At 39.5% G+C, this 16,534-nt stretch overlaps 1 protein-coding gene across 1 annotated transcript; it reads left to right on the top strand.

Annotated features, from left to right (window-relative positions):
• Positions 1 to 3,374: 3,374 nt before the first annotated feature.
• LOC139324806 (vomeronasal type-2 receptor 26-like) lies at positions 3,375 to 10,216 on the top strand. The gene is made up of 5 exons (XM_070954555.1): positions 3,375 to 3,440; positions 5,414 to 5,497; positions 6,889 to 7,125; positions 8,565 to 8,691; positions 9,315 to 10,216. Exons 1-5 carry the CDS (start codon positions 3,375 to 3,377, stop codon positions 10,214 to 10,216), a joined length of 1,416 nt encoding a protein of 471 aa, XP_070810656.1.
• The last annotated feature ends 6,318 nt before the right edge of the window (positions 10,217 to 16,534 follow it).

Here is a 16,534-nt window from a genome sequence, read left to right as displayed (position 1 = left end):
TTTTTTTTTAACAGTTTGCTTTTCAGGATTGTGTTTTATTAAATAATGAGAAAATAAAAGTCATATGAGTTCCAAGAACATCTGCATACCTGGGGAGAGACTTTCTACACATTGGGGAAGGAGATTTAGAATACGAGAAAATAGCCATAGAATAGAATAGAATAGAATAGAATAGAATAGAATAGAATAGAATAGAATAGAATAGAATAGAATAGAATAGAATAGAATAGAATTCTTTATTGGCCAAGTGTGATTGGACACACAAGGAATTTGTCCTTGGTGCATATACTCTCAGCGTATATAAAGAAAAAATAAAATATATTCATCAAGAATCATAAGATACAACAGTGATAGTGATAGTGATAGTGATAGTCATAGGATATTAATAAGCAATCAAATCATACTAAAAAACAATAAAACAATATAAGTTGTAAAGATACAAGCAACAAGCAACATGGATATAGCTATAATTGAGAAGAGAGAGGTACTAGTAAGGATGAGAAGAATAGTAATACAGGCTTAGTAGTTAATTTGACAGTGTTGTTTAGATGTTTAGCAGAGTGGTGGCATTTGGGAAAAAAACGTCCTTGTGTCTAGTTGTTCTGGTGTGCAGTGCTCTATAGTGTTTTTTTTTTTTGAGGGTAGAAATTGAAACAATTTATGTCCAAGATGTGAGGGGTCTGTGGATATTTTCACAGCTCTCTTTTTGACTCGTGCAATATGCAAGTCCTCAATGGAATGCAGGTTGGTTGCAATGGTTTTTTCTGCAATTCTAATTATCCTCTGAAGTCTGTGTCTGTCTTGTTTAGTTGCAGAGACAAACCAGACACTTATGGAGGTGCAGATGACAGACTCTGTAATTCCTCTGTAGAACTGAATCAGCAGCTCCTTGGGCAGTTTGAGCTTTCTGAGTTGGCGGAAAAAGAACATTCTTTGTTGTGCTTTTTTGATGACGTTTTTGATGTTAGGTGTCCATTTTAAGTCTTGAGATATGATAGAACCTAGAAACTTGAAGGACTCTACTGTTGATATTGTGTTGTCTAGTATTATAAGAGGTGGTAGTATAGGAGGTTTTCTTCTAAAATCCACCACCATTTCTACGGTTTCGAGTGTATTTAGTTCAAGATTGTTCTGATTGCACCACAAACAGTAAGTCCAATAATGTCTCAAATAGCTTTTTATATTGGAGATAACTACAGGAAAAAAAAAAAAGAAATTACATAGGCAAATACGGAATACCCAGATCTCATGAATAGATACAGCAAGAATGATGTATTTGCAAATCATTGGAAGAATAAAATCCAACCTTAGAAATAGGAAGGAACATTAAAAAAATAAATAAATAAAGACAGAATTTGAAATGCTTACAAAGAACAAAGATCCCCTATTAAGTATACTGTGTATATTAAGTTCTACTTAGATCTGAAGTGGAGAGAGGAGAAATAAAAATGTGCATGCAAAATTTCACAGAACAATTACAATGCCACATGTGAAAAACTATGGAACAAGCTTATAGCATTTATTCCATGCTATTATTGGAGAGTCAGTTTGGTGTAGTAGTTTAGACGCCAGTGAGATCTAGCCCTGCTTTAGGCACAAAATCAATTGTGTGACCACAGGCTTGTCACTCTCCACACGAATTGTTCAGGCAATTGTCCAGCAATCTGAAACTGATTCTAAAGTACAAATAGTATACAATATAGTCTGAGTAGACTATAGTAGTATAGTCGGAGAGCAGAGGTGGGTTTCACATAATTTTACCACCCGTTCGCTGCACACCAAAAATGTGAGCACTTTACTCGTGCTTGAGGCTTGCATGCATGCACACGGCTTAGAAAACATAGCTAAATAAGACGGCATAGGGCCGCAGCGGGTGGACCAGCAGTTTGACACTACCAGTTCGCCCAAACTGGTCTGAACCAGCTGGATACCACCACTGTCTGAGAGAGAACTGTATATAAATGTTTTACAGATGATATACCCTGTTTTCCCCAAAATAAGACATCCCCTTATAATAAGACCAATCAGGCTTTTGAGCGCATGGCAATAAGGCCAAGTGCTTATTTCAGGGTTAAAAATAAAAATAAAAAAATAAGACAGGGTCTTATTTTTGGGGAAACATGGTACAACGCAATCAATAATTGCCAAAAGAGACAAATCATATAGACAAAGTGCCGAAGAGGGCACAAGACAGAAGGAAACTTCTGACATACGTGGTGGAAATGCAACCCCAAGACTCCAAAAAGGAAAGAAATGCACAAACTATCCAGAGAATTTAAGGGATCCAGTTTGCAATCAAACAAAATTTTTTACATAGAATTCCAAAGCATAATAATATACACTTTATTTATTAAGACACATGCTTATGTATGGAAATGTGTTGCTCTGTGATGAGAAACCTACATTTGCAAAACACCCAATAACGGTGAAACTACATACAATGCATCATAGATAATGAATTAAATTCAATGATAAACATACTGGAGATTTTGCTATTAAACTCGATCATATTCAAATTTAGAATAGGGTAGGGTAGGGTAGGGTAGGGTAGGGTAGGGTAGGGTAGGGTAGAATAGAATAGAATAGAATAGAATAGAATAGAATAGAATAGAATAGAATAGAATAGAATAGAATAGAATAGAATAGAATAGAATAGAATTCTTTATTGGCCAAGTCTGATTGGAATCCTAAACAACTTTTTTTTGCTAATAATTGTATTTTCTTCCTTCCTTCAAGCTTGGAAGGAAGATGTGTGCATCAAGCTAGTTGGTGTGCCCACCTGGCCATGACACTCATCTATGCCCACCTAGTTGTAGTGAATCACCCAGCCATGCCCACCCAGCCATGCCCATGTGGTGGCTGTGAGTCATCTCATTCTAGAATTAGAATTATAAAATAACAGAGTTGGAAGGGACCTTGGAGGTCCTCTAGTCCAATTCCTTGCTTAGGCAGGAAACCCTACACCACAATAAATATTTCTTTTCTTTTAATATCATGAAAACAATGTAGTCGACTTGCTATTTCTTATTTATGGTTATTGAGCATTAACTGTACAACCTCAGTAATTATTTTTTTCACACACACACAAATACACATACACCTCTTATTCTCTTGATGGTAGAGCTCGCTATTGTGTCTCATCAGCAGTAACTTTAAGTCAGTCCCTGCTAAAGACCACTAAAGTCGACCAAGGTACAAATAGGTACCTTTACAAAGCAGGCTTCATGAAAAACTCTAGAAAGAATGCAGAGAAGAGCAATAAAGATGATTAGGGGACTGGAGGCTAAAACATATAAAGAAAGGTTTGGTGGAACTGAGTATGTCTAGTCTGATGAAAAGAAGTACTAGAGGAGACATGATGACAGCGCTCCCATATGACTCCTCTCCTGCAGGAGCTGCATTGGCTTCCGGTGGACTTCCGGGTGCGCTTCAAGGTGTTGGTGATCACCTTTAAAGCGCTCCATGGCTTAGGGCCCGGGGTACTTACGGGACCGCCTTCTGCCACCAATTGCCTCCCTCCGGCCAGTTCGCTCCCACAGAGAGGGCCTCCTCAGGGTGCCGTCGGCCAGACAATGTCGGCTGGTGACCCCCAGGGGGAGAGCCTTCTCTGTGGCGGCACCTACCTCTGGAACAATCTACCCCCAAGAGATACGAGTGATCCCAGACCTCCGGACTTTTCGTCGGGCCCTTAAAACCTATCTTTTTCAGTTAGCCGGGCTGTCCGGATTTTATGGTTGGTTTTTAAAATTGATATTGATTTTAAGTGAAATATTTTAAATTATGGGCCAAATTTTATTTAATTATTTTAAATCTATTTTAACTTTTGTGTACAAATGTTTTATCTTGGCTGTTCACCGCCCTGAGTCCGAAAGGAGAAGGGCGGTATAGAAATCTGAAAAATAAAATAAAATAAATAAATAAAATGATAGCAGTGTTCCAATATCTGCCACAAAGAAGAGGGAGTCAAGCTATTCTCCAAAGCACCTGAGGGCAGGACAAGAAGCAATGGGTGGAAACTATTCAAGGAGAGAAGCAACTTAGAACTAAGGAGAAATTTCTTGACAGTTAGAACAATTAATCAGTGGAACAACTTGCCTCCAGAAGTTGTGAATGCTCCAACACTGGAAGTTTTTAAGCAGAAGTTGGATAACCATTTGTCTGAAGTGACATAGGGTTTCCTGCCTAAGCAGGGGATTGGACTAGAACAGCGGTCACCAACTGGTGGTCCACAAGAAAATTTTGGTGGTCTGCAGAAAAAATATTTGCATTTTTTATATTGCACTAAATTAGCGGTCCTCAAACTACTGCCCCTGGGCCGGATATGTTTAATGAATGTTTGTGTTGCTGCAGAGAGTCTCCTCCTTCTAGGTCATTTTGTGTGGATCAGAGGGGGGCAGAAATTCCGACTTGGCGTTTGCTTCAGCCTCCTGGTGTGGAGCATTGGCCAAGGCTGGAGGGAAGCACTACTGGTGGCGAAGAGCCGGAGGGCCTTGTTCCAGTGGGACTGCATCATGGTCTGGAACTGGCTGACCATCTCAGCCTGCTGAGCCTCCAGGCGCTGGCACCTGGCCTTGCACTCCTGCAGGTCTTTCCTCTGCTTGGAAAGCCTATGCTCGTATCCTCTGTGAGGTGCTTCTGCTGAGCCTCCTTCTCGGTCAGATCCAATTTGAACTGAGCCAGCTGTTTTGGCAATTCTTTCTCGTGGTGGCTGCTTAGCTCCAGCAACTGCTTCCTGTTGAGGCCCTAAGGAGCCTGGTTGGGCAGGCGAAGAGTGGTGAGTAGAGGCTGGCAAGGCGCCCCTCGACGTGAGTGACATCAAGTTGGTCACGCCCACCCAGTCACATGACCACCTTGCCACACCCACCCAGACATTCATTAGGCAGATCATATTAGTGGTCTGCTGGATTTAAAATTATGAATTTAGTGGTTCCTGGCATCCGAAAGGTTTATTTATTTATTTATTTATTGGTTTGATTTATATGCCGCCCTTCTCCAGAGACTCAGGGTGGCTTACAATGCATTAAGCAATAGCCTTCATACTTTTGTATATACCTGCTTAGTAGGGCTTTCGCCCCCCCCCCCAAGTGGTGTTCTTTTTTATACAAAGTCAGTTTATTGCCCCCACAAACCGGGTCCTCATTTTACCTACCTTGGAAGGATGGAAGGCTGAGTCAACCTTGAGCCTGGTGAGATTTGACCTCACAGTAATTGCAGGCAGCTGGCAGCTAAGTGCTACTTAACATACTTTAGTCCGCTGCACCACCAAGGCTCCTTAGGGGTTGGTGACCCCTGGACTAGAAGACCTCCAAGGACCCTTCCAATTCTATTATTCTATTTCTATTTCTAAAATATCTCACACAGACTAGGAGAACATTCTTCTAACTAATTTCTGAAATGTCTCCTCTCCTCTTAGTTGGCCTATGGATCCTTTGCTTCTGAAAGGAGAAATGGAGTCAACCCTTCCTTCTTCCGTATGGCCCTTGGTGAAGATCACCAGGTTCAAGGTATAATTTATCTGCTAAAGAACTTTGGATGGACATGGATTGGCCTCTTCACTCAGGATGGCGACAGTGCAGAATGTTTCCTGCTCTCCCTGGAGGCCCTGTTCTCTCAGAATAGAATCTGCTCCGCTTTTACCCAAATAATTCCACAGCAGCATTTAAATAGCGTAAACAGTTGGAAAAAACTTGCTGAGCTGGTTGAAAAACTGAACCTCCATTTTACAGAGGGCAGAGCAAGTACCTTCATCATTTACGGAGATACCTCAACCATATTGTACCTGGCTTCTTTACTAGTTGACATATATGATAGATGCAATGAAAAGGCATGTGGGGGAAAGGTGTGGATTATGACAGACCAGATAGATTTCTCGTTAATGACTAAACGGCCTGATGCTAAAATTCAAATATTCCAAGGAGCTCTTTCCTTCATGCTTCATTCCAGTGAGATTAAGGAATTCCAGACTTTTCTCTACCTCCTCAGACCTGACCAAAACCCAAAGGTTAATAATCTGGAATATTTTTGGAATCAAGCACTCAAATGTCTCTTTGCAACTTCGGAGCAAGTGGGAAAGAAAAAGTGTACCAGGGAGGAGAGCTTGGAATCCATCCCTGTATCACATTTTGAAGTGACCGTGAGTGGGCACAGCTACAGTATCTACAATGGAGTTCATGCTGTGGCCCATGCTTTGCAGTCTGTAAGTTCAGCTCGAGCCAGTTCTAGGGCAATGCTGGATAGAAAAAGGCTTCAGCCTTGGCAGGTAATGCTTCCCCCATGTTTTCCACATTAAGCTTTTTATAATACCATGAATATAAATAACTAGCTGGACACCCGTGCTTCACTATGAAATTATGTGATCAGATGTGATAAAAATGACACTGAAAGCCTGAAACTTAGTGTAGAATGTGTAACTCCGTAGCATCAGAGTGTGTTAATATAAGGCAACTGGCAATTGGAACAGAGGGGGAGGGGAAATAGAATGTCTCAGCCTGCAGGCCGGATGAGTCACCTGCTAGCCATGGCCACGCCTGGTTTAGCAAATGGGTAGCATCAGAGCATGTTAATATAAGGCAACTGGCAGTTGGGACAGAGTTCCTTTCAGGTGGGGAGGAGGAGTAGAACGTCTAACTCCTTAGCATCAGAGTGTATTAATATAATACTGTATATGAAATACTAATGATCTGATGGTCATTTCGAAAAATCTTTTCTTAGCGAGCACCTAGAACCAATAGGAATTGGTTCAACCAGGAATACACTGTATGTGCCAGATTTCAAGTTTGTAGGCTTTACCGTTCTGAAGATTTTGTGATGAGTGAGTGGTATTTGGCTTATATATATATAGATAAACTATTTCTTTTTTTCTTTGTTTATGTATTTCTGTTTTATCAGCTCCACAGCATTCTTCAGGACATTTCGTTCAATAACTCAGCAGGAGAAATGGTGTCCTTCAATGCGGAAGGAGAAGTAGAAAGTCAACTTGATATCAGCAACCTGATCACCTTCCCCAATCATACTTTCCAGAGGGTGAAAGTTGGAAAGCTTGATCCCAAGTCTGCAGAAGGAAAACAAATCTCCCTTAACCAGGATATGATAGTGTGGCATAAAGCTTTTAACCAGGTGTACAATGTAGGACCCTAGTTTCATTTATTTTATTTTATTTTAAAATCAGACACGAAGAACATTGTACATATAAGTACAACATTGAACAATTGGAAAGGACCACAAAGATCATCTCTTCCAGTCCTCTGCCATGCATCAGATTGTCATTGAAACTACCATGGAAAGTAGCTGTCCGGTCTCAAATTCAGAAGATTAAGATCCCACAACTTCATAGGAATATTCATCTATTATATTCTTTATTACTGTATATTTCAGACTATAAGATGCCAGACTATAAGAAGCACCTAAATTTACAGGAGGAAAACAAGAAAAAATAGTTTTTGGCCTCCACGCCTCACATATTTGCCCTCCCTGGCCCCCAGAAGCACTCTGCAGTGCTCCGCATGGCCTGTTTTTGCCAAAAATATGCCCATTTTTGGGCTCCCAAGCCCTCTGTGCATCACATTTTTGCCCTCCCAGGCCCCAGAAGCACTCTGCAGGCCAAAAATGGACCCGTTTTTGGCAAAAACGGTCCATGCGGAGCACTGCAGAGTGCTTTTGAGGGCCTGGGACGGTGAAAACACAATGCACAGAGGGCTTGGGAGCCCAAAAATGTCCGTATTTGGTCTGTAAAGGTAAAGGTTCCCCTCGCAGATATGTGCTAGTCGTTCCCAACTCTAGGGGGCAGTGCTCATCTTTGTTTCAAAGCCGAAGAGCCAGCACTGTCCGAAGACGTCTCCGTGGTCATGTGGCCAGCATGACTAAATGGCAAAGGCTCATGGAACACTGTTACCTTCCCACCAAAGGTGGTCCCTATTTTTCTACTTGCATTTTTGACGTGCTTTCGAACTGCTAGGTTGGCAGAACTCGGACAATAATGGGAGCTCACCCCGTTATGCAGCACTAGGGATTCAAACCGCTGAACTGCCGACCTTTCGATCGACAAGCTCAGCATCTTAGCTACTGTGCCACTGCATCCCCTTATTCGGTCTATAAGACACACCTAAATTTTCACCCACTTTTAAGGGAAAAAAGGTGTGTCTTATACTCTGAAAAATATGGTAAGTATTTTAGATATTTATTTGGCTTTTGTTGTCTTGTTTAAGTGAATGTAAACACTGAATGAAAGAAGAGTTCATGACCAACATAATACATTTACTAATATGTATAATCTGTTAATGACATGAGATGGCCAAAAACAAAGCTGAAAAAGTAGTAGACACCAAGCACTTCCCCAAATATCATCTTACATCATTTCAAGTGGAAATAATAGTGTGTCTTGAGAATGAAAGATGGTCTTAATGTTTGTATTATCCATCTCCTTTCATGTGTGAACTCATGTTCTGGGAACACTTCCACAATTTGTAGAAACCAATGCTTAATAATATAAGAAGCAATTGAATTCCTAGTACCTTCAGATACTATTGTTTTCAGAACATCTCAATTATTTTCATCTTTCTGGATAGGTGGCTCCTCATTCGGTGTGTAATGAGTATTGCCAACCAGGTTATCAGAAGAAGAAGAAGGAAGGGAAGAAATTTTGTTGCTATGATTGTGCTCCTTGCCCAGAAGAAAAGATTTCGGACAAGAAAGGTAAATGATGTTGTATAGACAACATATTCCACACAGAGAGACCATCATGTATTGGAGAATGTTATTCTGATAAAAATGCAGTGTTTCCTTCAAATCAAGCACAATCAGAATGTGTACATGGGTTCAGATGTGAATTATATAACAAATAGAATGATCATTAGCTACCTGTGAAGTTTCTGAAAGATGCCCTAATTAATTCATGAGCCAAACTTCAAAAGAAATACAGTCATTTATTAGGAGCACCATTTTGACAATATTCAGATACAGTTAGAACTAATCCCACATAGATTTACATTCTCCTGTGACCCTGTCTCTCCCCTCCTCCCTGGCCATGTCATAAATCACATTCTCCAATTAACCACTTTGGCTGGCTGTGAAACCCAACACTCTCCTACTGATTGCGGTAAGAAAGCATCTATGGAATGTAGCTTCAGTTAGGGAAATCAATCAGCTCTATCAGTTCTCCCTCCCTCCTGCTCATAGTAACTTGAAAGCTTTTCAAGTTAACACTACCTATATTTCAGTAGAAGGTGGTGGCATGTTAACATCCTTCAGGAAGAAATATGTACAAAAAAAATCTCAGTGTGTCAGAATTGAACTGGAATTTGGTTATTTTTTTTCAGACATGAATGACTGTTTCAAATGCTCAGAAGAACAGTATCCAAATGAAAACCACACTCAATGCATCCCAAAAGTCATAACTTTTCTCTCCTATGAAGAACCTTTTGGAATCAGCTTAGCTTCTGCTGCTCTCGTTTTCTCTTTCACCACGCTCTTTGTGCTTGACATATTCATTAAGCACAGAGACACTCCAATTGTCAAAGCCAACAACCGAGATCTCTCCTACATTCTCCTTATCTCCCTTCTGCTTTGTTTCCTCTGCTCTTTGCTTTTTCTTGGTCCACCAAGGAGGATCACCTGTCTTCTGCGACAGCCCACTTTTGGTATGACTTTCTCAATGGCCATTTCTTGTGTCTTGGCCAAAACCATCACAGTGGTGGTGGCTTTCATGGCAACAAGACCAGGGTCCAATATGAGGAAGTGGGTGGGGAAAAGATTGGCCAACTCCATTGTAGTCTCCTGTTTCTTCATTCAAGCAGTTCTTTGTGTTGTGTGGATGACAATCTTTCCCCCTTTCCCAGATCTGGACAAACATTCATTCACCAAACATATCATTGCAGAATGTAATGAGGAGCCCATTGTGATGTTTTTCCTTGTCTTGGGGTATATGGTGCTTCTGTCCATCATCAGCTTCATTGTGGCCTTCTTAGCTAGGAACCTTCCAGAGAGTTTCAATGAAGCCAAGTTCATCACCTTCAGCATACTGGTGTTTTGCAGCATTTGGTTAGCTTTCCTTCCAGCCTACCTCAGCACCAAAGGGAAAGAGAAGCTAGCGGTGGAGATCTTCTCCATCTTGGCCTCCAGTGCTGGTTTACTCGGTTGCATCTTTGTACCCAAATGTTATATTATTCTGATCAAACCAGAGTTGAACAGCAAAGAACAGCTGACAAAGAGGAAGAACTAAAAACAATATTGTTTTATTGATGTGTGACTTTTTTATTGGTTGTGTGTCTATTGTTCTTTTCATTGACTCTGAGCTGTGTAGCATTTTGCCTTTGCTGGTGGCTTTTGTCCTTGCTGGTATTTGGTGGCATTACACTAGTGGCCAAAATTGTGGAAACCTTTTGGAAAAAGTGTATTTTCTAAAACTAGCTAATAGCACCACTTTTCTTTGGAGTAGTACCATAAAGTTATATATCAATGGCAAGATAATTTAATCAAGAATGTAATCCAATAACTTTTATGAAGGTTTTGCTATTAGAACAGCAGTTACAGTATAAAGAAGAAAAGTGAAACACGTAGAAAAAACAAGATATACAAAAATTATCATGTCAGTTAATACTTAGTTGGGTAACCTTTAGCATGAATTACAGCTTTACAACATCTTCCCATGGAGTGAACTAAGTCTTTTAGTTCTGCAGCTGTTATAATGTGAAACTAAGATTGAATGATGGCTTCTGTTAACTGGGTTTTATTGCTGGGTCACTTCCTGACTAACAAAGTTTTTTTAGTCGGCTCCATAGATTTTCAATTGGGTTAAGGTCTGGGCTATTCCCAGGCCATTCCAGCAGTGGAATATTATTATCTTGAAATCCAAAAAAAAAAAAAAAGTGGTGTTATTAGCCATCAAACCTCAAAAATACAGTTTTCACAGAACTAAAACACACCAAGGAAGCTCTCAGAACATCTGGCTATCTCAAGTGAGCCTTCATCAAATCTCAAAAAAGATCCTACAGGAGCTCCTCCATAACAGACCATGAAGAGAACAATAAACAACATTGTCATTCTATAAATTGCAAGAATATTAGAAAAGCTCAGGAGGATCTGAATTTTGATCATATGACCATGTGGATGGTCATAAGTCACTTTTTTCAGTGTTGTTGTAACTTCAAACAGTCACCAAATGAACTATTGTTAAGTCAAGGACTATCTGTACTGTAGGTTATTGTACTGTACTGTACCAGAGATTTTCCAGTCCTAGTCCAACATGTTAATTTTCTAGCCTGTACTGGGATGCTTTCATATATTAATACATTGTTCTAGTTCATGGAAGACCCAGTTTTGACAACAAACTTACTATAACTCTTGAAGGATGAATGAAAGGAAGCGGGGAAACGAGTGAAGGATTAACCTAAACATTCTCTGGTATTCTCTCCATCTACAGTAGTGGCCAAAATTGTGGAAACCTTTTGGGAAAAGTGTATTCTTGATGTTTGATGGCTAATAACACCACTTTTTGGGGGGAAGTTTTAAGATCATCCTATTCCACTGCTGGAATGGCCTGGGAATAGCCCAGACCTTCACCCAATTGAAAATCTATGAAGCCGACTAAAGAAACCTGTTAGTCAGAAAGCGACCCAGCAATAAAATCCAGTTAACAGAAGCCATCATTCAATCTTGGTTTCACATGATAACAGAACTAAAAGACTTGGTTCGCTCCACGGGAAGACGTTGTAAGGCTGTAATTCACGCTAAAGGTGACCCAACTAAGTATTAACTGATATGGTGATCATTTTTGTATATCTCGTTTTGTCTACGGTTATCATTTTTGTATATATCGTTTTTTCTACGTGTTTCTGTTTTCTTCTTTATACTGTAACTGCTGTTCTAATAGCAAATCCTTCCTAAAAGCTATCGCATTACATTCTTGATTAAATTATCTTTCCATTGATATATAATTTTATGGTACTACTACTACTTGAAAAAAAAAAGTTGTGTTATTGGTTAGAAAATACACTTTTCCCAAAAGGTTTCCACAATTTTGGCCACTAGTGTAGGTCTTCAGGCATCTTTTCACAGTTGGTTTTGTGGTAAAAGCTGAAGAATCACTCACCCTTGGAGTAGAAGCCACAATTCCAAAGTATCTGGTGGCCTTGTTTTTTTCTTGATGTCTTTTGAGTTGGACCTCTACTGCCATCTTGTGACAATAAATAAATGGGGATTTTTTTTGACCTATTTAACAACTTTGAAGAAGCAAGACTTCAAGTCTTCTCTTTACAGAATCTAAAAGTCACCCCAATTTTGAAAGAGAAGAATAAGGATTCACAGACCTCGTTTCTAAAGTGGGCCTTCAATCTCATGCTTCACAGAATTGCATTCTCCAACATCCACGGGAGTGCGGAAGAGCACAAAAACACAATAATTCAATACCTATGATTTTGAAACATCTATATTCAATATTTCTTTTTCTTTAATAAAAGTTGCTTGGGAAGAGTGGATTAATCTACCACCTGTGATTTCCTCTACGGCTGGCTAAATACCACCTCCGATTTTACCAAGTTATTATAAAGTGGTACTATAATAAAGAAGAGATTATAATCCTGAACCTGATTTTTCATCAGGTTTGCCTGATTCGCCAGTTGTGTCCCTTTCTGGATCGGGACTCCCTACACACAGTCACTCATGCCCTTGTCGCCTCCCGCCTGGACTATTGTAACGCTCTCTACATGGGGCTCCCCTTGAGGAGCACTCGGAGGCTCCAACTGGCGCAGAGTGCGGCCGCACAGGTGGTTATGGGAGCAACATGACGCTCCCGTGTGACACCTCTCCTGCGCGAGCTGCACTGGCTCCCGGTGGTCTTCCGGGTGCGCTTCAAGGTTTTGGTTACCACCTTTAGAGTGCTCCATGGCTTAGGAACTGGTTATTTACGAGACTGCCTACTATCACAAACAGCCTCCCACTGGCCGGTATGCTCTCACAGAGAGGGGCTCCTCTGGGTGCCGTCAGCCAAGCAGTGTCAACTGGCGGCCCCCAGGGGGAGGGCCTTCTCTGTGAGGTCACCCACTATCTGGAACGAGCTCCCCCCTGAGATATGGAGGATCCCGGATCTGCGCACTTTCCTCCGCGCTCTTAAGATCCTCCTATTCCAGCAAGCCAGCCTGGCCTAATTTTCTCCCCTTTCTTTTTAATTTTTTAAACTGAAATTTTAATTTGTTTTAAATTATTGGGATTTTTAATTATTTTGGGCTAAATTATTTAATTTGGTTTTAAATTGTTTCTAACTTTTGTATTTATATATTTTATTCTGTGCCTGTTCACCGCCCTGAGTCCTTCGGAAGTAGGGCGGTATACAAATTTAATAAAACATAAACATAAACATAAACATAATAATAGAAAAGAAATGATAAATGAAAAGTTGATAAAGAAAAATATTTGTGATTATAATAAGGGAATTTAAGGAAATATTGGGAATTACATTATGTTGTGAGATTTTAAATTTAAGGGGTTTAACTTAGAGACGAAAAGGGAAAAATTGAATTTTATTAAGATTAGAGATTAAGATGAAGGGCAATATTAGTTTGTAAAGATTAGAGAGAATAAACACTATGGCAAAAAGTGAATATATAAATTGTATTGGAGAGGACTAAAAATTGTATAAATTTGTGACCCAGCTAACTCTGTTCAGAAAAAAATGCATTGTATGTTTGTTTGTGTGTTTGTGTAAAGAATAAAAAAAAACTTTTTACAAAAAAAAAGAAAAACTTCATGTGATCTTGATTCTATCCCTCTGTTAATGCATCCCAAGACTGTGTTGCCTTTTTTGGCAGTTGCAGCACACTGTTGGCTCATATTTAAGCAATTATGCACAAGATTCTTATCACGGTTACTACTATTGAGCCAGGTACCACCTATTCTACATCTGTGTATTTGGTTTGTCTTTCCTATATGTAGAACCTTACTTTTCTCACCTTACTTTATGTATTCAATTTCTTTAGCAGCTCATCTCAACAGTTCCAAGAAAGTTCTGCATCCATTTGCACTGCTAAGGTGACTCTGATGGTACAGATACACCCCCAGGTAGCCTCAATGACTTTCTAAAATAATGCAAATGACCAAATGAAATAATGCAAATGTCAGGTTTCGATGCTATCTCAAAATAAATGAATTTCCAACTGCCGATCTTTAAGGAAATTTTCTCTTTATTTGAGCACAACGATCTGATCCTGGCTCTTTTGCGGTCAGTACTGACCTTTGCCCCCCAATCCCTCCTTTTCTGATCCCCAATTCTCTGCTTCTCATTGGCTATCTTCCAAGTCACTTTCCTGATCTCTTCTTCGTCAGATCACAGGAATGTCTCCCCCCCCTCCCATCTCCGAGGAGACAGAATCTTCAAAGGGATTTAGTAGGCAAAAGTTCAAGCTTCTCCTCTCTTTATATATATGTCAGTGCTGGGACTCTGACAGCAAATTTATACTCCTGCAAGGAGTATAAAGCCTTCCATTCCCCACCATCCAGTCAGAGCTGAAGAAGCTTCCTGGATGAGAAGGGAAATGTCTTCAAAGAAAGTAAGTCCAGTTGCCTCTTGAAAAATCACCTTTGGCGTTCTCTGGCACTGTGACTAAGTTCATCTTTTTTAGTATTAGTTTACAAAATACTTATTTATTTATTTATTTATTTATTTATTTATTTATTTATTTATTTTTATATGCCGCCTTTCTCCAGAGACTCAGGGCGGCTTACAATGCGTTAAGCAATAGCCTTCATACTTTTGTATATTTATACAAAGTCAGCTTATTGGGTCCTCATTTTACCCACCTTAGAAAGGATGGAAGGCTGAGTCGACCTTGAGCCTGGTGAGAATTGAACTTGCAGTAATTGCAAGCAGCTGGATGTTAAATGCTGCCTTAGTAGGAGGCATTAGCCTCCTACGCCACTCAGGCTCCTAACTATTAACTATTTAATAATAGTTATGTGCACAAAGTAATTTATAGTTTCAGAGTTGATGGTTTAATCAACAACAACTGGATGTCCAATCATTTGATAGGACAGAATTTCTTCTTGTGCTGTTTACTCAAAGTTATTGTACTTTGCTCTCTTGGGGAATTACATTTTTTCTTCTGCCCCATGTAGCAGAAGATTCTTGTGATGCATATTTGTTACCAAAATTGTTATTTAGTATTCAAATACTGAAGAAGTAGTTCTCTCCCTGGAATTCACCAAGACACTGTAATTTCATCCAGCCAAATTCTTCACCAATCTCTCAGTAGAAAAATAAGAAGTAAGTCTGAACTTGTCTACACTGCTGTTTGACAGTGGGAGCAGGAGCCAACAGGAGGCAGGGTTCATAGGATTTGATCTATAAAATTCCACCACCCTTTAAACACCTATCTGTAAAGGAAATGCTGACACCCTCCATTGGTATTCATGCATTTGTATGTTTCCTTGTTTGGTGGCCAAAATTAGGAACCACTGAAGCTGGCAGTTGAAATCATCTAGAAAGGCAACCTTTGCTATGAGATGGAGACACAGTCAATACTTTGGGGCTTTGTTCTTATCACGGTGGGAAGAACAGGTGGTCTGAAATGTTGCTTAAGTAATGTTCTTCATGTTCCTCATGAATGGTACCAGCCAGGTGACTTCCTCATCGGTGGGCTGATTTCTCAGATCATCTATGGATTCAGAGAATTGTCATTTGATGATGAGCCTTCTCAACGCCAATTTGAATTTTCAGAGTAAGAAACATTTCTCTGTCCCTCTGCATCGGCTGGCATTAGGCAGGCTGTCAAGAACGAGGCAACTTATCATGATTATGTATGTGAAGGGAACAAGTTATGGAATGTTTAAGACAAGTCAATGATAGACTGGGTTGTTTTATTGATTTTTAGAATATCAAACTGGGTAGTAATTAATTAGCCAGAGCATGACACCATCGGGTAAACACAGTTTTCATTTTGCAATACTGACTCAGTTTTCTGAGAAAAGAAAGCAAGTTCCCCCAATTAAGAAATAATTTATGATGCATCTCCTCTGTTCTTATATGATAGAATAGAATAGAATAGAATAGAATAGAATAGAATAGAATAGAATAGAATAGAATAGAATAGAATAGAATTCTTTATTGGCCAAGTGTGATTGGACACACAAGGAATTTGTCTTTGGTGCGTATGCTCTCAGTGTACATAAGGAGAATAAAATACATTCATCAAGAATAAAAAGATACAACACTTAGTGATAGTCAAGGTTACTAATAAGATATCAAATCGTACTAAGAAACAAATAAAAACAATATAAATTGAAAGGTACAAGAAACATGGTTGTTGTAATATTATTATTATTATTATTATTATTATTATTATTATTATTATTATTATTATTATTATTATTATTATTTATTGGATTTATATGCCGCCCTCTCTCCAGAGGACTCAGGGCGGCTCACATCAAACGAAACAATCCCAATAAATACAATTTAAAACATACTAAAAACAGACTAAAAACCAATTTAAAACAGTAGACCCCATCAGTTCTGGCTGGGGCGTTTAAACTGCCAGGTCTTAAGATC

This window comes from Pituophis catenifer, unplaced genomic scaffold (genome assembly GCF_029215685.1).
Source record: "Pituophis catenifer annectens isolate HBS135680 unplaced genomic scaffold, rPitCat1.0.hap2 SCAF_15, whole genome shotgun sequence".
In the NCBI taxonomy this organism is placed as follows: domain Eukaryota; kingdom Metazoa; phylum Chordata; class Lepidosauria; order Squamata; family Colubridae; genus Pituophis; species Pituophis catenifer.
The sequence above is the reverse complement of the archived record's forward strand: the minus strand, read 5'-3'. Positions and strand labels throughout refer to the sequence as shown.